At 41.8% G+C, this 22580-nt stretch overlaps 1 protein-coding gene across 1 annotated transcript in view; it reads right to left on the bottom strand.

The window, feature by feature from the left end:
- Positions 1-22580, bottom strand: part of ntn2 (netrin 2) — a 46459-nt gene that overhangs the window by 4081 nt on the left and 19798 nt on the right. The window contains exons 3-6 of the mRNA XM_044014230.1: positions 18686-18874; positions 12712-12861; positions 10556-10609; positions 31-105 (exon numbers count right to left, since the gene is read on the bottom strand). Of these exons, the coding sequence (XP_043870165.1) occupies positions 31-105; positions 10556-10609; positions 12712-12861; positions 18686-18874 (468 nt within the window). The remainder of the gene's footprint in view (positions 1-30; positions 106-10555; positions 10610-12711; positions 12862-18685; positions 18875-22580) is intronic.

Here is a 22580-nt window from a genome sequence, read left to right as displayed (position 1 = left end):
ATTATAGATACGTAAGTAAAGCTCTCTTACCATAATCCTTTTTGCAATATTTCTTCATGTTGATCTTCAGGTTGCCCTTCACTGGTTTACAATAGGATTCACAATCTGAAAAAAATACAAACGCCACATAACTTTTGTAACTGTCTTTGAGACAGATTTCATTGTTATAAACTGGAGTTCTTTAAGTGTTCACATTAATAAATAGGAGACAAAAGGGGCTGTACATTTATGCATAAGTGAATTAAATTATGTCTGTATAATAATTTTAATGTCACTTAAATACCTTGAAGTAAGGTCATTTTATTTTGAAGTGCATGCTCACATGACTGGGGTCAGTTTGAGGTTAAACTGAGGGATTGTGGGTCAGAAGCGGGAACACTGTCATGGAGACATGAGGTTAAGATTTCGTAAGTTTCTGCACTGTGTTCAAGAGGCGCACACGGTAATTATACTCATATTAATTGTTATATGTATTTAATTTTTGGTTTGTTAAAATAAGCCTCAATGGACTTATATGGACTTTTATGTTTGTATTCATAGTTTTCACGGTGTCTTATGATTTATTGATGTCGACGGCGAAGGAGAAGAAAATAAACAGAAAATCAAGACAGCTGTACGAATCGTGGCCTTTTTGTTGAACCTGTGTAGCTACAGTGAAAACGTACCGCCGAGGCGGCCAAAAGTTGAGAAGCGAGAGCTGCGAGTGTCCGAGCCAGCGGGAAGAGTGACTGCTGCCGCTACGTGGGGTTGTAACGTTCACGGAGCCGACGAGAGAGAGGACGTCAGCGTCATCCGCAAAATACGGCGATTTCGTTACGGCTTGCTGACGAGAGAGAGGACGTCAGCGTCATCCTCAAAACACGGCGACTTCGTTACGGCTTGCTGACGAGAGAGAGGACGTCATCGCCAACCGCGACGTACCGCAATTCCACCAACAGAGGGCAGAGTTTAACAGCAGGTGCCACAGCGCTTCACATATCCTTACCTGGTTTCACCTGGCATTGTTTACAGCATTAAGGCAGACGAGAGCAGCTCTGCAGTAAGCATTTGATTTGACAATGTCAAGCCTTCAACTGTATGGACATTTATAAATGTTGAAAGAATTGAACTCTTTGAAATTTGTTGTGCATTGCAATAGAGGTTTATAAGAGTAACTATTGCCACTGGTACATATACATGTTTGTAGTAATTTAGTGATAGACACGGTAACATTTCTATCTCGTTACAATGTCAATGCTTAGTGAAAAATCACAGTGTGGTGGTCCTAGTGAATCAATTGAGTTCCTTCAAGCAGAGTTATCAAGGTTAAAGGAACGGTTAACATTACAAACAGATGAGATCGAAATAGAGAGATTAGAGTCACTTATAGGTGATATTCATGCTAGAATACAAATTCAAAGTGTATCACAATCTGAGCCTACCTTCACCAGCAAAGTTGAACCCCGTAAATCCTCAAGAGATAGAAGGTTAACCCCAAAAATGCTGGAGTTGAAGCAACAGGAGGCCTCTCAAAGGGAGAGTAAATTTGTCATACTGTATGACAAGTGGAAAGGTCAAATTAAAGATACCCGCTCCTCACTCAAAGATGAGTGTTCTGACAAAGACTTGTGTCACATGATGGACGCTGTAGAGGAGCTAGAAACTCAAGTGAAAGACGCATATGGAAATATTCGATTAGTGTCTGCACCTTCTACTGATATCAGACGAAAAATGGATTCCTGCACAGCGGTAACTGCAGATGTGATGGCGCTAATGAAAGTACGCATGAGTGAAGTGGGGCTAGAGGAGTTTGATGCTATGGCAGAAAATGCAAGATTGCACATGGTACTTGACAGAGAGTATGCCAAGTCGATATTTAGCACCTCAAACCCTAAATCTTCTGTTGGTAGCCACCACTCAAGATGTTCATCAGAACAACAAAGCATCACAGCAAAAAGAGCAGACTGTGTTGCACAATATGCCGCAAAAAGGGCAGAAATGGAAATGGAGGAGGCAATCGCTACACAAAAGCAGGAACTCAAAAGACTAGAAAATCAGCGCGATCTTCAAGTGATAGCTGCTAAGATGAAAGCTTATTCTGAAGCAGGCTCCGGTGAAGCCCCTGGAACTGTATGCAGTGAGGTTAACCATTGTCCTCCTGTGTCTATTAAAAAAGAGACCAAAGAGAAACAATTACATCAAATCTCCAACAATGAACTAGCGAGCCCTGCTAACAATGAAGTTTCATTAGTACAAGCCTTACATGACACAATGGCTCTCACTAGACTCCCAGCACCAGAGCCTTCGGTGTTCTCAGGAGACCCGCTTAAGTTCTTAGAGTGGAGTACTAGTTTCAAAGCATTGATAGAACGGCGATGCACGAATCAAGCCGACAGGTTGTTTTATCTACAGAAGTACATCAGTGGTGAAGCACAATCAGTTCTGGAAGGAAGCTTCTACAGGAAGGATGAAGAAGCTTACAATCAAGCATGGGAGGCACTGAATTCACGATATGGCCATCCTTTTGTAATTCAGCGTGCATATAGAGAAAAGCTGAACAATTGGCCAAAGATCAATTCACGAGATTCTATTAAACTCAGACAATACAGTGATTTTCTGACTACCTGCAGCAATGCTATGCCACACATTAAAGGTCTTCAGGTGTTAAATGACTGCGAAGAAAATCAGAAGATGCTCCAAAAACTCCCTGATTGGGTGACATCACGCTGGAACCGTCATGTTACAAAACAGTTGCAGGGAACACATGAATACCCCAGTTTTAAGGAGTTTGCCAAGTTTTTGGCTCAAGAGGCAGATGTAGCATGCAATCCTGTAACATCCTTTCACGCCTTGAAGTCATCGGAGGAAAGGCCATCCAGAGATATGAAGCGTCCAAAGGCAAGTGTGTTCGTCACAAACACAAAGGAGCCAGATAAATTTAAAACAGTAATGAGAACACAAGGCATTGTAGAGAACAGCCTTAAAGATGCCAATCAATCCAAGAGGACGAACATGTCATTTTATTCTGCAAGTCCAGTTAAATGCATGTACTGCAGCGAAAGTCACTCCATTCATAAGTGTCAGACATTTACTAATAAGTCAGCAGAAGAAAAGAAAAGTTTCATACTTCACAAAAACTTTGTTTTGGCTGTCTTAAAATAGGACACAATTCAAGAGACTGCAGGAACAAGGCAACCTGTACTATATGTAAAAAACACCATCCAACACCGCTGCATGAGTATCGCAGCACTACCCCAGACACAACCGCTCATACTGTCCAGGCAGAAGAAAATTCATCTTCACTTTCGTGCTGTGTAGACAAAGGTGATGGTGGGAGCACGTCAATGATAGTGCCAGTATGGATATCATCAGTCACGTCCCCTGAAACAGAGAAATTAGCATATGCTCTCTTAGATACCCAGAGTAGCAGCACTTTTGTAGACAAGGAGGTATGTGAGAAGATGGGTGTAGATTTAGAGCCAGTCAAGTTGAAGCTTACCACTATAATGGGAAAAGATTCCATTGTTCAGAGTGAGAAGGTTAGTGGGCTTAGAGTTAGAGGGTTTACCTCAAGAAGCTTTATCAACTTGACACCTGCATACACCAGAGACTTCATCCCACTTGAGCGCTCACATATCCCGACTCCTGCAACAGCTAAGAGATGGAAACACCTGAATGCCATAGCACAGGAAATGCCAGAGTTGCTAGATTGTGAAGTTGGACTCCTGATAGGATATGACTGCTGTAGAGCACTAGCACCACGACATGTCATTACTGGAGGTGATGAGGAGCCATATGCAGTTAAAACTGACTTGGGATGGAGCATTGTTGGCAGCTCACTAAATATGGCAAGGTCAACAGTAGTGACAGGGCTGTGTCATCGCGTAGCAGTCAAAGAACTCCCAGCATTAACACCAGCTGCTGTCATTAGCGTCCTGGAATCCGACTTCAAAGACACAAATCCTGGAGAAAAGACAGTATCACAGCATGACATCCAGTTCACACAATTTCTGAATGAAAGAATACAGCAGAATACAGAGGGTCACTTGGAAATGCCACTTCCATTTAAAACACGTCCACTTTTGCCTGGAAACAAACAACTAGCCCTGATTCGACTGAGGCACCTAAAAAGAAAGTTTGAGAGAAATCCCAAATTCAAAGCGGACTATGTTCAGTTTATGGCAGGAGTCATCGAGGGAGGTGAAGCAGAAAGAGCTAAAGAGTCACCAGATGTTGGAAATGTATGGTACATTCCACACCATGGGGTTTATCACCCAAGAAAACCTGAAAAGATCAGAGTTGTATTTGACTGTTCAGCCAAGTATGAAGGCACAGCTCTGAATGATCACCTGCTAACCGGACCTGATCTCACAAATGGCCTGACAGGGGTGCTCTGCAGATTCCGCAAACATCCAATAGCCATAATTTGTGATGTGGAAAAAATGTTCCACAGATTTCACGTGAGCAGGGAAGACAGAAACTATTTGAGGTTTCTTTGGTGGGAAAAAGGTGATACAGAGTCAGAGCCAAAAGAATACCGCATGAAGGTTCACCTCTTTGGAGCAGCGTCCTCCCCAGGGTGTGCCAACTTTGGTATGAGGTACTTGGCAAGCAAAAATGAAGAAGAGTATCCATCTGCGGCCAACTTCATTAAAAGGAATTTCTATGTTGATGATGGCCTCATCAGTGTGGAATCAGCAGACACCGCCATCAAATTAGTGAAAGAGATACAAACTGTGTGTGCAAAAGGAAACTTGCATCTGCACAAGTTTGTTTCCAATAATAGGGAAGTTTTAGAGTCAGTACCCGACAGTGCAATGACACCTTCTCCTTTAGTGTGACCCTTGATGAGAAACGAGCAACACGGAGAGGAATTCTTTCAACCGTAGCCTCCGTGTTTGACCCACTTGGCTTTCTAGCTCCCTTTCTTCTTTTGGGAAAGAAAGTGCTTCAAGAGATGTGTCAAAAGGGCATAGCATGGGATGAACCACTGCCCAGAGAGTTGCAGCCACAGTGGGAGAATTGGCTGAAAGATTTAGAGAATCTGCAAAAACTCCAGATCCCTCGATGCTTTGCTCCTGAAACCTTAGGGAAGGCTCAAAGAATTGAGTTGCATCATTTCTCAGATGCAAGTAGCTATGGGTATGGGCAGTGTTCATACATCCGAGTAGTCAGTGAGGATAAAGTTCATTGTTCCTTAGTCATAGGCAAGGCAAGAGTTGCTCCCTCAAAGGTAGTAACCATACCAAGGCTTGAGTTAACAGCTGCAGTGGTGTCCTCAGCAATCAGCAGCATGTTAAGGGAGGAGCTGGAGCTCAAGGTGGATCAGGAGTTCTTTTGGACAGACTCAAAGGTAGTTTTAGGCTACATTGCTAATGAATCCCGGAGGTTTCACGTTTTTGTCGCAAATAGAGTCCAGAGAATCAGAGAAACAACTGACCCAGCGCAGTGGTATCACATTGACACTGATCAAAATCCGGCTGATCATGCCTCCAGAGGTCTCAAGGTGGCAGACCTGATCAATTCAAACTGGTTTTCTGGACCAAAGTTTCTCTGGGAGAGACAGATTACCACCCCAAAAACAACAACAGAGCTCATGGTGGGAGATCCTGAGGTAAAAACAGTTCAAGCATTGCAAATCAATGTACTCAAGGATGATAACTTTCTAGAGAGATTCACACGATTTTCTAAGTGGTTTACTGCTTTGAACGTAGTGGCTCGGATTCTTCAGTTAGCAAAAAAGAACAAATTATCAGAGCGCATAATGGTTGAGGACAGGAGAGAGGCTGGTTTGGTGCTTGTGAAACTAGCTCAGAAAGAAGCCTTCAAAGAGGAAATACAGAAGCTTAAGCAAGGAAAACTGTCAAAAAACAATAATTTGTTTCAGCTTGATCCGATACTGCAAGAGGGTGTCCTTAGGGTGGGAGGGAGAATAAAAGCAGCATCCTTACCTCTAGACCTAAAACATCCTGCTATCCTACCAAAAGATGGTGTAATCACACGACTGATCCTGGATTACTGCCATGAGAAAACTCAGCATCAGGGCAGAGGTCAAACACTTAATGAAGTGAGAGCAAATGGCTTCTGGGTGGTTGGTGGCAGTAAAGTTGTGGCAAATCACATCAAACAATGTGTACCATGCAGAAGAGCTCGCAGACCAACAGAAACACAAAAGATGGCTGATCTGCCTGTGGATCGTATCGACCCCTCGCCTCCATTCTCATTTTGTGGGATGGACTGTTTTGGACCCTTTTACACAAAACAAGGTCGAAAGGAAAATAAAAGATATGGTCTGATATTCACATGTTTTTCATTGAGAGCCATTCACATAGAAATGCTTGAAGATCTAACAACTGATGCTTTCATTAATGCCTTGCGCTGTTTTATAGCTATCCGTGGAGCTGTGAGACAGATCAGATCAGACCAAGGGACAAATTTTGCAGGGGCTAAGAATGAGCTCTCAAAGGCTTTAAAGGAAGTGGACAAAGACAGATTGGCTGCTTATCTAGCAGAGAAGCAGTGTGATTTCATTATGAATGTACCTGATGCTAGTCACATGGGGGGTGTTTGGGAACGACAGATCAGGACAGTAAGGAGTGTTATGAACTGGGTTCTCTCAAAGAGTGTTGGGAGGTTGGATGATGCTTCCTTGAGAACATTCTTCTATGAAGCCATGTCAATAATAAACAGCCGTCCACTCACCACTGACAGCATCAGTGATCCAAAAGGTCAAGAACCACTCACTCCGAACCATTTACTTACCATGAAAACCTCTGTCCCTCTGCCCCCTCCTGGAAAATTTGTGGCAGAAGATTTGTACACCAAGAAAAGGTGGCGCAGAGTTCAATATTTGACAGAGCAATTCTGGAGTAGATGGAGGAAGGAATATCTGGCAAACATCATTCTTCGGCAACGGTGGCACTCTCCACAACGGAATGTTAAGATCGGAGATGTTGTTATTCTCAAAGAAGAAGGGACTCCCCGCAATGACTGGAGATTGGGAAAAGTGCTGGATGTTGTACAGATGATGATGGTTTGGTGCGGAAAGCGACCATACAGATAGGAAACAAGAAATTAGGGAAGGAAGGTCAAAGGCTCACTAATTCGTCTATTATTGAGCGTCCTATTCATAAGTTGGTCGTGATAGTGGAAAGTAACTAAAGGTAGTTTCATAGTTCTTTAACACATACTTGTGTAGGGAGCTTTAAACTTTGTGTAGGGTTTGATAAATTACTAGATTTATTTAAGGTTGAAGGTTTTCATAAATCACAGTAATTTGATGGGAGTGTAACTGTCTTTGAGACAGATTTCATTGTTATAAACTGGAGTTCTTTAAGTGTTCACATTAATAAATAGGAGACAAAAGGGGCTGTACATTTATGCATAAGTGAATTAAATTATGTCTGTATAATAATTTTAATGTCACTTAAATACCTTGAAGTAAGGTCATTTTATTTTGAAGTGCATGCTCACATGACTGGGGTCAGTTTGAGGTTAAACTGAGGGATTGTGGGTCAGAAGCGGGAACACTGTCATGGAGACATGAGGTTAAGATTTTGTAAGTTTCTGCACTGTGTTCAAGAGGCGCACACGGTAATTATACTCATATTAATTGTTATATGTATTTAATTTTTGGTTTGTTAAAATAAGCCTCAATGGACTTATATGGACTTTTATGTTTGTATTCATAATTTTCACGGTGTCTTATGATTTATTGATGTCGACGGCGAAGGAGAAGAAAATAAACAGAAAATCAAGACAGCTGTACGAATCGTGGCCTTTTTGTTGAACCTGTGTAGCTACAACTTTGATGTTTATGTAGTAAAGCTACGTCGTCCTGGATGACCTGTAAACTCTTTACATCCGGTTCCCCTGCATGGAACTTTTCTGGGTTCCTGTCAGCACGAGTTCTGACAGGAACGACCGATGGAGAGCAAGACATCCATCACAAGAAAATGGTTACAAGTAAAAACTGCCTACAATCGACAAAATGGATTGGCCTAATGGATGAGATTTTGAAAAAGAAAGATTCTTTAGGATTTGGACCAAATGGACTGAGTATATAAAAGTGATTAGATCTTATCCAGGTGATGGTTAGAAGGTCAGAGGTGGTGTGCTCCCCTGTTGTGTTTGGTTTTATATATACAGTAAGTAAAAATCCTAGAAGGGGAATCTAATGTTTAGGTTTAACAGCTCTGAAAAGCTGTGCTAGTTTAAACACAAACCCTCTTGATTCTCAATGATTTATGGGTTATAGGTCCAGATTGGGGCAGGACGGTGTCTGGGTCCACATCCGGACTGCAGTCCAACTGTTAATGTTCTTTGTCGTAGATCCTCATCTCAATAAGAGAGATAGTGTTAAATCATCTCTTTGTTTTGGTAAAATGTAAAAAGAACTCTTTTCGTGTTCCCTTTATTGAATTTGCAGAAAAAACTGCGCCTGCACAGTAAATAAACTCAACATTTTAATGAACACAATCCAGTCCTGGTCATTTTCAAGGTCATTCACAGAAGAACAATATGTGAATCTATATACTGAGTGATTTTAAAACCTGCTAATGAATCAACATTCAAATCAAAGAGCCACAAATGAAAAAAAAGAAAGGTCAAGTCATTGACCGGAGCCTAAATTGGAAAGTTAGATGGAGGTTTTTAACAAGTTTTCCCCAGTCACTTGCCAACACTCTTTTCATGCTTCAAAACTCTCCCCTCCAATATACTGTATGTCCCAGCTAAATCATCTCTGGTGCCTATCATCTCTGCTGGTCTTGGCTTTAAGGTGCAGCTACAGCTGGCGCACAGCGAAGCCCCGCTAACTTGGACAGTTGGGGAAAATGTGCCAAGGACACAAAGTGGAAAAAAAGTGTAATTATTCCTTTTGCACAACTTCAAAAGAGGGGGACCCACCCTCCACTAATGTTTATTGTTGTCTATTTCAATTACTATCTCAAAGTAATATAACTAATTACATGTGATTACATTTACATTTTCTTAATTAATTTAAAAGTGGATGATTAAAACCATAGATCATTATTTTTGGAATCAGCCACATATTTGTTCTTTACACAAATAATAAACTCATAACAAAACATGATGAAATGTGTACAGCATGTGGAAAACACAATACCATGTTGACCTCACAATTTAGACAGCAGCGCTTCATAGATGAAACTATTCAAAAGTCAATGTTCTTTTATGTGTTCAAAAGTTTAACCATACATTATGAGTCTAACCTGGTCTCACCTTTTCAAAATCTCAGATAAACTAATGAAAGATTGCACCACAAGGTGGCGCTTCGAGGTCATATCTGGGAAAACGATATCATGTTTGAGACTAATGGTGAGGCTACATCTTACCTCGTTGTTCACTGTTGTTGCATCAGAAATGATCAGAAACTAAAGCTGACGTTGTCATCATCATTGAACCACTGAGGCATGAAAAGGTTTGCCGCTTCTTCCTCATGTTATTGTGTGTGAGTGCTTGCAGTTACAGCTGTAGGCTAGTAGGCTACGTAGCTTTAGACGTGTCCTCCCGTTCGACATCGACACCTTCACTGCCGGTGTAACAGTGTAAATAATTAGTTTTCATTGTTAAATTCCTGTTAAACGTGGGACTACAACCGCATCGTTGTGTATTTTATTTTGAAAGTCCACAGCGGAAGTTACTGTTGTATGCCGCTCATTTTGCTTAGCGCTCAGAAGCTAAATGTTACGCTGAGGGTAAGTTGTCCTGTTCGCTCGGACTTAAAACTCCGCTGTAAACGCAAACTATGATTCATATGATGTGTAAACTCGATCAGCATTTACTGTGTGATATGTTTGTCTGATGAAACGCTGGTAAAACCCGTAGTTTTAATGCTTTAAGGCGGATTGTTGCCGCAGTGTGTAAAGTGTTTACGTTAGCTCATGTGTGAAGCTAGCTACTAACAGCGCGAGGTGTGCGTGGTGTGGATGTACTAATACGTAAAAACTCCTCTTTTATAGTTCGAGCAGTAAAACACACTTGACATCTTATTAACTGCACACTGGTTGTGTATTTGTTATATATTGTTGTGTGTTTATTAATTTGTTAATGTGAAAACTGAACTTTGACAGGTGAATGCTCTGATTTAATGTCGGATTAAGGTGATGTAATTTGACTGTTACTCTTTATTACAAATCATTGAGGTATTTTATGTTTTTATATTTTATTTACAATTTATTTACAATTTACAATTTGTTTTTTCTAAGCAAATGATGCCACTATACGATCACTGCGCTCAGAAGCAAAATGTTACGCTGTGGTTTGACATCTTATTAACTGCACACTGATTGTGTATTTGTCCCATGTTGCAGAGATAAACCAGTCTAGTGCTCCATCCAACAGCAGCAGAGCATTATAAGTCTACTAAAATGTGTGTTTTATTCTGTCTGTATAAAGTGGTTTTTTCCAACCCAGGAAATTGTAATCATGGAAATTTCCAAAAGCAACTGTAATTTAATGACACATTTCTCCCAGTAATGTAACAGATTACAATCACATACATCTTGTAATAAATTACGTAACGTCGTTACTCCCCAACACTGCATACACTAACCTGCTGGCTCTTCTGTGCTGCTCACCACTTGTGTGGGGTTGACCACTGGGATTTCTGAAACACACGCGAAACACAGTTATTTCAGTGGTTACATGTAAATTCATCTTCAAAGTGCAACAGTGCAAATGATATGGACAAAGAAGTGAAATGCCTCTGAAGTCTGTAAAACAGCTTGACGGATGGGAATAAGATGATTTAAAGTGAGCTTCTTCCAGCAGTAATCTGCATCCATACCAACACACCTAAAACATGAGGGGGAAATAGCTGGTACTGGTCGACTGCAGGGTTATCGGTGGAGGCCATTCAGAGGGGTTTTGTGGTTTCTCAAGAAACAATCCTAATTAAGATTTTGGATCCAGAAGAGTCAAGGTCCAGTGAGCATGTTACACCCGGAGAGACCCCAACGCCTTATGGCTTGGATTCATATAATAAACTAGAGAATAAACCACAAAACCCCTGTGAATGGACGCTGATGCATCCACCGATAACCCTGCAGTGGACCAGTAGCAGCTACTCCCCCCTCCACAAAAGCAGCCATTTCCCCCAAGTCTGTCTGGTTCTTTCTGCAGAAAAGATGAGTTTTCTTACTCTCTTCTAAAACAACAGGTTTTGAACGTGTTGTACAATGCTTATATGACTACATGTGGCTATATCCACGTCAACTGCTGTGATCTATGGGATCTATGGGACTATGGGTGGAGAGATAGTCTTCAACACATAGAGAGCCACTGTTATTTTTACTATTCAACCATCTGCTCTAGAGCTGCATGTGAGAGAAACACCTTGGCATGGTGTAGCACAGCTTGGTATGGCACAGGGATGCATGGCCATAGTTTGCTTTGCTGGAGGTTTTCTTGTCCGTTAAAAGCAACGAGTCCCCATTCTGCCTTTTATACAACTTAACCTAATGAAAAGGCTTATGTCATCACATCAGCGAAGGCTGTGGTTCCAAATACTGTTACTGTTACTATCAGCAGAGTCACATGTTTCATATGAGGTACTCATAACTGCATGTCTACTGTGAGCAGCAGTGTGCTCACTCGCTCAGGTCCAAAACAGTGAAATAATGATCCAAAAGAGCCAGGTTCTTCACCATGGTTGTGGTGTGGAGAACCTGTGTGATATGCCAGTGAGAGTGGGAGGGCTCCATGTACAGTATGTGTTATGAGAGAATGAGAATCAGTAAAAGCTAAAGTGCTTGAGAGAGCGTTGGACTTGCATAAGAGATTGATAGGAACGGGACCTGAGATGAAGCTCCTTTTGCCACAGTGTTTAACAGAATTGAAGTACAACCACCATGGAGTATGACGTCACATGGACCAAATCAGCATTTTTACATCCCAGCACAAAGACCACTATTGCCACCATTGCCAAGTATTGTTACCTGACTTAAATTCAGTATTACTCAGCCACAAGTACTGGTAAAAAAAAAATGTGCTCAACTAAAAGTAAAAACTATTACTCTAAAAATCTAATCAAGAGTATAAATTACTTTTTAAAGTGACGTTTAATGCATTCTCAACAAAAACAAATGGAAACTCATACTACCGCAGTCTTTATAGAACTCATAAAGGTGCTTGTATCCTCTCTGGAAACTCTTCAGAACCTTTTCTAGAACCATTCTCTTTCCTCGGTGTGTTTTTTCAAATACAACGCTACAAAGATACAACGCTGATATCACCGTACGTGCTGGTGAGCATATTTTACACTGCATTTGGATGCTGCCTCCTTTCCTCCTGTGGTAAATAAATCATTTGTGTTCTCCTCCGTCACCTTCTCTGTGTCGTTGTCTTGATTTTCTGTTCACCTTTCCGAACGCAAACTCTCTACTGCGCTGGTCCTGAGTCTGCTGCTTCCATGGGCACGTTCACGCGATGATGACATTAACATCATCACTGACATTTCCCTTAGTAACACAAACTTACCTAACAAGGCAGAAGATGACTGTGTAGGCAAAACAGGCAACATGTTCTTACGATACCAAAGATCTGACACGGGTCATAAGGTCAGCCTTTTGTTAAAGCTCCACGGCAGAATGTGTGAATACATCTTACAATCCCACTTCATAAAAACTGAAACTATCCCAGTTGTTTTTATTACTTTAAATGCTGTTCATTGGTGTGATGGACGTCTGCATGTTCACGGTAATCACTCACTGATGCAGGGGGCCACGGGTGACCGGCTCTGCTGGTAGCCCTTGGCACAGCGGTTGCAGGTGATGCCAGTGACACCGTCCTTGCAGGGGCACTGGCCTGTGGTCTGATTGCATGTCTTGCCGGCTGCGCCCACAGGGTGACAGTCACAGGCTGGGGAGAGAGGAAATATTGTCAATATTTGTGTTCGTTCACCTGTTAAAATGTCACACACAGGACTGGATTTATTCCCTGGGTTTTACAGTCTTGGCATGGTCTCAGAGTGAATTACTCTTTAGCGCTTAAAGGACTATATTTAGACCCATGTTTATGAAAATGATGTCATCTATGTAGTAGAAATGTGAAATTATTTTTAATAAAAAATATTTTTTATTATTAAGTAACCTTCTTAATAAAGGATTGGTAGAAAATGTGTTTTTGGCTGATGTGGATGAAAGGCCACTACGACAGCCATAGTCTACACCCAGTGCTTCCTGAAAGTAGTCAGAGCGCTGGTTGTGTAAACACAGATCCCAGTGATGAGTTACAGGCTTGTGAATTACCCACGTTTTCTTGCTCTTCAAATGCTGCTAAACTGCTTGTTGTGTTGGACAAGTCAACCCTTCGTGCACTCATGGTAAACTGCCGTGGGAATAATACTCCTTAAAACTCCTTAAATGGACATCCTGGGGGTGTGTTTATAGGTCACATATTCAGGTTTTTTTTCGTCTTATGTGTGAGTCAAAGTCATGATTCGTTTTATATCACATTTTTAGCAATTAGCAATAATTGTGCAGAAGTCACAAAATACAGCGTTTTTTCTTTTTTGTTCATAAAAATGAGCCAAGTGAACTTATACTGTGACGTATTTCAAAATTTCACATATTCAATTCGATATGAAACATTTTTAGTACTGGTTGCTCAGGTGTGTTTATATAGTTGGTGAAAATGTTTATTATTATTATGATGTTTTTTTTATCAGATTGCCTTGGTTGTGCTGAAAAAAAGGATTTAAGACCTCTGTATAAACTGCATTTAAACATAGTAATGGAATAAAGCAAAAGTCTCTGAGTTCAAAGGGTTAAATAAAGGGAAAGGACAAGCAGGAAGTTCAGAGATTAGAGCGGTGCAAACACTGGCTGTGGGCTATCAACCACCCAAAGTTTGGAGAGGACACGAAATGAAAAAGCGGGAAAAATACTGTCACTACACCTTTATGGTGACAGTTAGCACTCTTTCAAAGCTGCTGTGGTGTGGACGAAGGTCACGTGGGGCAGGCTATTATGAAGAGGAGACTTTTCAGACATGATTTAAATGTGGACAAGGATGTTATGGTCAGGCCTTGGTTGAATTTCTTGAAGGACATTGAGCTCGTCAAATGGAAGCTCTCTTCACATTTGTGAGTTACTATACTGTATACTGTTGTTATGTGTTCTTGGACGGTCATATAGATTAAACTACTTTTACAGAGTGACTGTAATGAATGCAACTACCTATTATTGCATTATTTTGTGAATATAAATGATACTGACTCATTGATCCACCTGACCTCTCTTTCTCTCCCCTTAAGGCATATTTGGAGTGGAAAGGTTTGTCTTTCCTTGATGTGGAGTTCATATGCGTTCTTTTTCCTTCATTGTGACTTTACTAAATAGTTCTTATTTTAATTCTAGAAGAGACAGTCGCAGATGAATCTAGTCTATCTGTCTCCCTCAGAGCACCAAGGTCCATGCAGCCTGTCTCTGCATCTCTTTCTCTTTCTCATACTTGAAGGTGCCACTTTTATATATGGCCTTACTGTAGGCCTAATTGTCTTATTTGTATTTGCACAAACAGTATATTTTATTAAACACTGAAAAGACATCTCTTCCAGTGTTCAATCAGTGTTTTAAACATGGCTACTCTCTTCCATGTAGGCCACTGTGATTCATTTCAATTAATCACAAATCCGCATATGGTATGAATAATCATGGTGCGCCGCCACGGCCAAAAGTGCCCTGATTCCGCCTGTGGGCGGGTCTAAAACATGCAGATTTTTCTCAGTTGAGGAATAAAGATGCATGTCTGTCTTTGTGGAAATATTGAAATTGTATTGTTGTAAATGAGTTAAGTAGTCAACAAAAGTGTGGGACATCACTGTCAGGGGATCCAGGAGAAGCACAGCGTGCCCCCCTCTCTCCTCTTCCCCACTCTGGTGACACTGCAGTGTGATCACTTCCCCGAAAATCCAGTCCATGCCAACGGCAACAAGCACCGATCCGGTTTTCATGAGCTTAGTCAGGTCCAGGTGATGTCCTCAAGCAACGTGAGTTTTTGACTTTAAAGAGCTGAGACGTGAGAGCGCTGGCATGTTGGTCTGAGATGTCTGACAGACTGTTGACAAAGACATGTCCTCATTGATTGGGATGCTTGAAGGGTGAGGGTGGTCTGTTGTCCCTCTTCATGTGTTTGTCCTGAGAAGCACTTTGAGCTGCATTGATTCGTATGAAATGTGCTAAATGAAATTGTCCAGGCTTATCAAGAAAAGGCAAGAATATGCTCGTTTCTGTTCATGTGTTTATTTGTGTCAGACATGCCACCTGTTGACTGCAGAGGGGAGATTAAGTGCAGCTCAGATCTTCAGACACATATTTGCCTTTTCCAACAAGGCTAAGCAGTCTGCAGGTGTCAGAGTGACCGCCCTCTCTTTGAAGCTGTGCACTGTGTCGTAAATCTGATCCTTTAGTGTGCAAAATCCACCATTTGGGTCATGCAGGCCCACCAACCATTGAACTCAACCTTCAGTGACAGTTGGGAAACATGTCTGACTGAGCTAAAGTGAAAACACATCTGCATATGGTCGGGTAAGACACAGGATAAAGTTGAAGGCCAGAGGTCAAGTCAAGCGGGCTCTCAGAACCATCTGTGTGTTACCCTGCAAGTCACGTAACATATATCATCACCGTACCCTCTATCCTGATTCACCAGTCCGAGGGAGATCTTTGGCCACTTCTCCCATGTGGTGCATTTAGGAATGTTTAGCATTCCTGTAGTTTGTGTCCTCAGACTCAGACCCAGACCCAGGACTGATGTGAAACCTGAGGCAAGGCTTGAACCTGTCATCACTTCAACCACTTCAACCTTTATCACTTTAAATTGATAATCAAATCAATCAAAAATGATCTGCGTAGTTCATTCATACAGCTGTCTTGAATTAGCGATCAGCCAATCAGAAAATAGTATTCACTGTTGCTGGGCAGAGTGGACACTTTCGTTTTTTTGGGGGGTTCTTCTTATACAGAAATACACTGTAAATGTAGCAAAGTGAAGTACGATGTGGTGTCAACACGGGATATTTTATTCTGAAAAGTTACCACATGTTTTATTTTCCTACTTCCTCTCCTGCTCGTGCTGAATTATGCGGCTCTGCTGCGAGTGCCGCGTATCGACTCTGACCCCTCCCTATATTGGGGGTGTGGCTAGAGGAGGACGATTGGTGACGAAAGCCTGGTAAGAGCCGGCTAATACGAAAATTACAATGGGAGGAGCCAGAGAAAACAGCACTTACGCCCATATTTAACACAAGATACATAATTCAAATACTTTACACAAAACTACTAAGGGTTGGACCTGGATCACGAAATAATATTACACTAGTTTTAAACTTAAAAAAGGGTTTAGAGGTTTAGTTAGTCTTTAATGTTCCATGGGCGCACACATGAAGCACAGTGGGTGCTTGCACACATAAATACCACAAATGCCACATTTGGCAAATGCAAGTGAAATTAAGGGATTTTAGCACTAATTCAACATTTAAGGTAAAAAAAAATGAGCAGCTCCACACTCTGTATATTCCAGATTAAGTACAAAAACTGTGTCATTTGCCCTGAAGGCATAATCACTTCCATACAAAATTATCCCATTCAATTAGCTTTTGTCCACGATCGGCGGAGGAAAAGCCCAAAGGGAGCGGCAGGATATTTCCCAGTGGCCTGGGAAAGTCATTTGAATAGTGCGATTGCTGTTGCTTATGTTGAATTTGACCGAACGTGTACATAGAACTGTTGGCACGGATGAAGACGTGTGTTTACAGCCGCGACATCAACAAACCGCTTCGTTGAGAAAGTAAGCGGTTGTTGCGTTGGCGAGCGCGGCCTCACTTTTGACTTCACTTTGACACTGTGTGTATTTGCTGTTTTCAAGCAGCCTGTTTCACAATAATCCAGAGAAACCTTGTGTCTCGTATCAGTGGTCAAGTGACACCGGTTATATGAGCTGTAATCACATAAAAACCTGGTGTCGGGCCAGGCTTTTTTAATCTCTTTGACATTGTAAAGGGCTTGTCATTCATGCAGATCCGCTATGAATTGGGATCTCAGTACTTCTGTATGAGAGGTTAAGTGGTCGACGGACGTGAAGTGGTTTTTCTTCTTCAAATACTCCGGTTGTACTCTGACATCCATCTAAAGCAGCCTTGATTTGAAACAGACACGGCCCACTCCTGTTCTGTTTTAGAGCCGCACTGCCCTCCAGCCCTTTGCACTCCAGTCTCCGCTTTAAAAAAAACACCTGTGTTTTATTGTCATAACTCCGTTTCAGGGGGAAACACTCGCCTCCCTCAGCCATTGCACACGTCTGACCTCTGTTTTGACCTTGACACATGAAGAGAAAACAGGGAGGAGCTCAAAAATCAGAGCTGGAAATAAAGTAAGGGAGGAAGACAAAGACAGAGGGTAAGTGAGTCAGGGTGAGAAAAGGCAGACGTTGGTGAGGAAGAGGAGATGGTGGCCATAAAGTGATCAGGAGAAAGAGAGCAAATGCTGAGGCAAAGGACAGTGACAGCTCCGAGACTGCAGTGGAATTGCTCTAATCAATCATGAAGTCAGCTGCTGAGCAGATGCTCGGGACTCGCTGACTGTAACTACCGTCATATCTGGGTCCTTTGTGAGAGAGGACAGAATAACTGAGCTCCTGTTAGGATCTAATATGTGTGTTTTGGGGTCTTTTCTGCTTCGTATCACTTTATAAAGTCTTCACTTCTCCTCAGTGTGTTCAAATGTGTAACTATGAAATCCTTCATTCAGTGTTAGCCAAGCGATACAACGCCGGCCAATGAGGCCGCAGTAAACCAACACTTCCTGTGTCCTTGCAAGCGAAGAACCTTCAACCGCCAGTGTGGACTTTATGGCTTTCGGATGAATCCACTTTTTTGATACTAATTGGAACTACCACTTTAAAGGCTGAAACTTTTCCATAGGGTTTCGGTGCAGTAACAGGTCAAGTGACTTAAGTTTGAAGCAATGTGATCAAGTCATCGTGTAGTTTTTGCCAGACAAAGGGCAAGCGAGGCTTGATCTGCTGCCATTTCAAAAGCTCCCAGTGTTGTGTTACAGCTCGGAAAAGTGAGCAGAAGCCAGGAGGGAGATTATCATCACGACATTTAGGCTGCAGATCATCGTGGATATCAGAGTTTGGCAGCTATCGCCAACGCAGTTTTGCAGAGCTCTGGACGCGATTTCTTTTTACATTTACTGGGATCAACAGGACGAAAAAGCACTCCCTGCTTTTGATTTGAATAGTTTCCCGAGCAACGGGCACAGGAAACTGGTGTTATTCTTGAGTCTAGTGAGAGGAGCGAAATGCTTCCAGCATAAATCAGGCAGAAAAATATTCACTGCAAATGTGAAATAATAAAGGGGTAAAACACATTTTCCATGAGGAACGCCTCAGCCAAGTGATAATATGATGTGGTGTGTGGGGTATGGGGAACATTTGGTGGAATGGCCAGAGAAACGTCAGGCACAGTATCAATGTGTTTTCCTCAGCTATGCTACAGCCAGTGTAATGTTTCCAGTCCTGACGTGTTGCTGCTTTCAGTAGCTTTTCAGTAATAATCTGTGTCTGACAGTTACAACTCCCATAAACAGTCATTGTCATTTAAAGACGCTCAAACGTTGCATCCAAAGTAAAGCAGTTCAAAGAGTTACACGAGGAAAACAGAAGCGTGAAATACTCTCACCCTTGCAGGCTCGTCGGTGAGTGATGGGTCTGGCCATGTCCCTGTAAAAGCCCTCCTTGCAGTAGTGGCAGTGGCGTCCTGCGGTGTTGTGGCGGCAGTTCATACACACGCCTCCGCTCTTCCTCCCCGACAGCTTGTACAATTCCATGTTGAATCGACAGCGACGGGCATGAAGGTTACAGTTGCACGCTGTGGAGAGGAGAGCAGAGTTATCGTCGCCGGTCTGCGTACAGGCCGAATTCATGTTTATCCACAATGAATAGGGAGAGCGCGTGCTGCCATGGAGAGGAGATTTTCCAGTAAAACAGGATTTGTTTAGAATCTGCACTGTGGCGGGCGGCCTTTGGTTGCCATTCCAGAACTCATCAGTCAAAATGGATATTTGCAGAGCTCATTTTCTCCATTTCATCATTAATGAGTTCAGCTCCACTCAGCCAATTAGTTATTAATCACTGGAAAGAGAGGACATTACTTTCATGAATCACTGATGATGAAAGACGCCCAAGATCTATTAAAAATGAGTTCAGATGAAAGAGTGGGCTCGACCTAGATGTCATGGAAATGAGGGGAGCCAAAATATGTGGGACATCATACCAGCGCACACACACCAGCTCTTGACGTTATTGATTATTGAACATACATATATGTATATATATGTATATATATATATATATATATACATATATACATATATACATACATATACATATATGTATGTATATATATATATATATATATATATACATACATATATATATGTATATATATATATACATATATATATGTATATATATATATATATATATATATACATATATATATATATATATGTATGTATATATATATATATATATATATATATATATATATATATATATATATGCGAATGTCTGTTACCTGAAAATCAAGTATGAGAATAGTATCCACGTTGGTGTCCGCGTCTCTCATCGATATGAGTAAAGCGAGTACTTCAAACCGGAAAATATTACACACTTCATCAGTTATTATATGAAAGTGTTTGGTATAAGGTGGTATAAAGCAGACTTTATTCAATAATTACTAACCAACTCTAATAATCTCTTATTAGAGCATTTCTGTTTTCATTTTTAGTTTGATTTCAGCCAACAATGTACCTGCTGTGTAACGCCATATTAACTGTATTTATTGTAATAAAGCAAGTTACGCAACGGGTTCAATCCAAGGCCCTGTCCACACGTAACGTGACCAATATTACGCCGCTACACCAAAAACGGACACATTACAATGTATACAATCACAGAAACAGAGACTGAACCGAACCAGGGGAAAGGAAGGGAAATAAAAGAACACATGACTTGTTGCTATATTTAGGGACTTTTCAGACCCCCCTAGCAACAAATCACATTTCTGGCACATTCTCAGACTGAATTATATTTTTAAATATGCAATCAATCAAATATTCTAGATATAATGCAGGATCTTTTGTATGCTCTTACAAATCTGAGAGCCCCAGACGAGGCCTTTGACCCTTTGACCCCCTCATTTAAGAGCTGTCGAGGCGGTTTCAGTATGGCATCACAAAGTAGAGGGAAACAGAAACAGAGTTTCAGATGTAACTAAGTGGCACAAACAGCAGTAGCTCCTGTGTCCCTGTGCAAGATCTCTAAGGACTTTAGTGCAGGAGTGTGAGCTGTTTACTAAAACCTGAACTCTCCCTTTAAATGCCTTTCAGATTAACTGTGAAAACAATGACAGACTGAAATAATTAGATAATAATTGGGTGTGGGAAGCAGCTGTCTTAGTTTCCTCGACAAGTTTGAATCCTGTCGAGGAAACCGTTACGTGCTTAACAGACAGACAGACAGACAGACAGAGAGTTCCTTACATTTCTAAATAATAATAATTCTATGGGAACGATAAGGACAACATACCCAATGTCTTCTCAGGGGAATGTGACAAAAAATCATAGCAGCTATAGCCAGATGTGCTGGGGGCGGGGCATCTCAAACACACGCACAGCTGTGAACACTTGTGTCATTCAACACCTTATAGCGGAACATCAAAGCGATGGATCGTTTACGCAGCGACCGCCTCTCATTGATCGATTTACTGCCTTGCAACAAGATCAGCCAACAAAGTCTGAGGGAAGAGAGGATCATGACTGTGAAGAGTTAAATGTTTTCACATATGTGACAGAAAGGGAATAAAACATTAACTATAGTAGCATCAAGTTTGTGTATTTGTACACAGTCATTTTCTGCAACAACGTAATAATACTTTGGAAAAGACTGTGTATGTACTTGGGTTGGAAATATTATACATGTGTATATACAATTGCAATGTAACCATTTAGAAATGATCAGAGCAATTCATTTAATGTCAGGCATTATCATAACCATTACGCTGTAGAGACCACATGAGAGAATCTGCAAAAGAGAGAATCTAAAATATAAAACAACTCATTTCAGGTTAATCAAAGCCCTGCCTGGCTACTAGCTTGGCTAACATTGGTCCTTGAAAACTGGAGGGCAGCCCTCTCACGGTTTAGGGCCAAGGTGACCTGGTAAGGCCATATAACAAGTAAAAAAATGTCACAGTAAAGGCTAGATTATGTCCTTGGATTACTCAGCACGTCACTTCCAATCCTCAACCCCCTCTCACCACTGTAATGCACCTTACTGACCGAGGCCTTGATCTTCTGCTGCTGCCTTGAGTTTCCTCTCCACTTGTGTTTGCCACATCTTTAGGACCTTTTCTGGCTTTTCCTCATGGACACGATAACTTGGTCCGGATGTGGCAGAACCTTGGTTAAAGCCCACATAGACCGGAAGCTCCAATTAACGCTGCGTTTGTGTGTGTATCTGCGTCATTAGCTCGTTTACCTAAAGTTTCAGAACAACAGTTCAGCCACTGCTGAGAAAATAGTGTTGTATTGTTTTCCTGGGCTCTTGCTTAATTTGATGTCGTCATCAGTAAACCTCACCACTCCTCTCACCACCGTAGCGCCTCCTGGTGCAGGCACTAGTCCGGGCACATCCGGTTGCGTACATTCAACCGCAGAAGAAGAAGAACTACTCTCGTTGTAGCTGCTGAGATGCAGAGCATCCACCGTGCCAGAGGGGGAGCTGTGTATCTGAGAGCTGGCCTATCTATTACGTCACTTCCAGGTACCTGGCCAATCACAGGACAGTAGGAAAGCTCTCGTTGGCTGGCCAATCACAACACAGTCCACGTTCTGGGGGTGTGATTTTGGTCTGAAACAGCGCGGCTGACGAGAGCGTCAGTGAGGAGATATTTTGATCGGCTCGTTTGCAGCGATTAGGAGGTTTTTAACCATGAAAACAAGTTAATATATGTAAGTAGACCTCTATAACTAACATATATGTGTGATACAAGCATTCTCTGTCGCCTTTAAGGTTAGGCATTAACTGCTTAGGGGTCTATATATCTATATAATCTATATATAGAATCTCGTGTCTTCAGAAGAATAGCGTCACAACAAACCCTGTATATGTGTGAAGAGGCTGAGGTGTCCCTGGCACTGGGAAACACCTGGTCAATTAGCTCCTCATTAGAGCCAAAGCAGTGCACACAGAGCCAGAAACTGCTCAGTAAATCACAAGAGCAACAAAAGATAAAAAAAATACTGAGACAACATAAACGGATGAAGGTGCTGTTCCTGGAACGAGCTGCAGACAACAATCCACGGGGGAAAAAACACAAGCTGAGAACAAACAAAAAGCATCACCGTCCGTAGCCCTGCTGTGCACATTCATTGGTTTTTCCTGCTCTCCCACAGACTTATCTTTCACTTTTAGCTGTGACACCATGTCGCTGCTCCTCCCCCTGGTTTCTGTGGTTCACCTCACACCGTGGGCTTCAGAGTCACATCTTGGGAACCCTCTCAAACTGAGAA

Source organism: Solea senegalensis, linkage group LG18, assembly GCF_019176455.1.
Source record: "Solea senegalensis isolate Sse05_10M linkage group LG18, IFAPA_SoseM_1, whole genome shotgun sequence".
NCBI lineage: Eukaryota > Metazoa > Chordata > Actinopteri > Pleuronectiformes > Soleidae > Solea > Solea senegalensis.
This window is presented reverse-complemented; position numbering and strand designations above follow the sequence as displayed.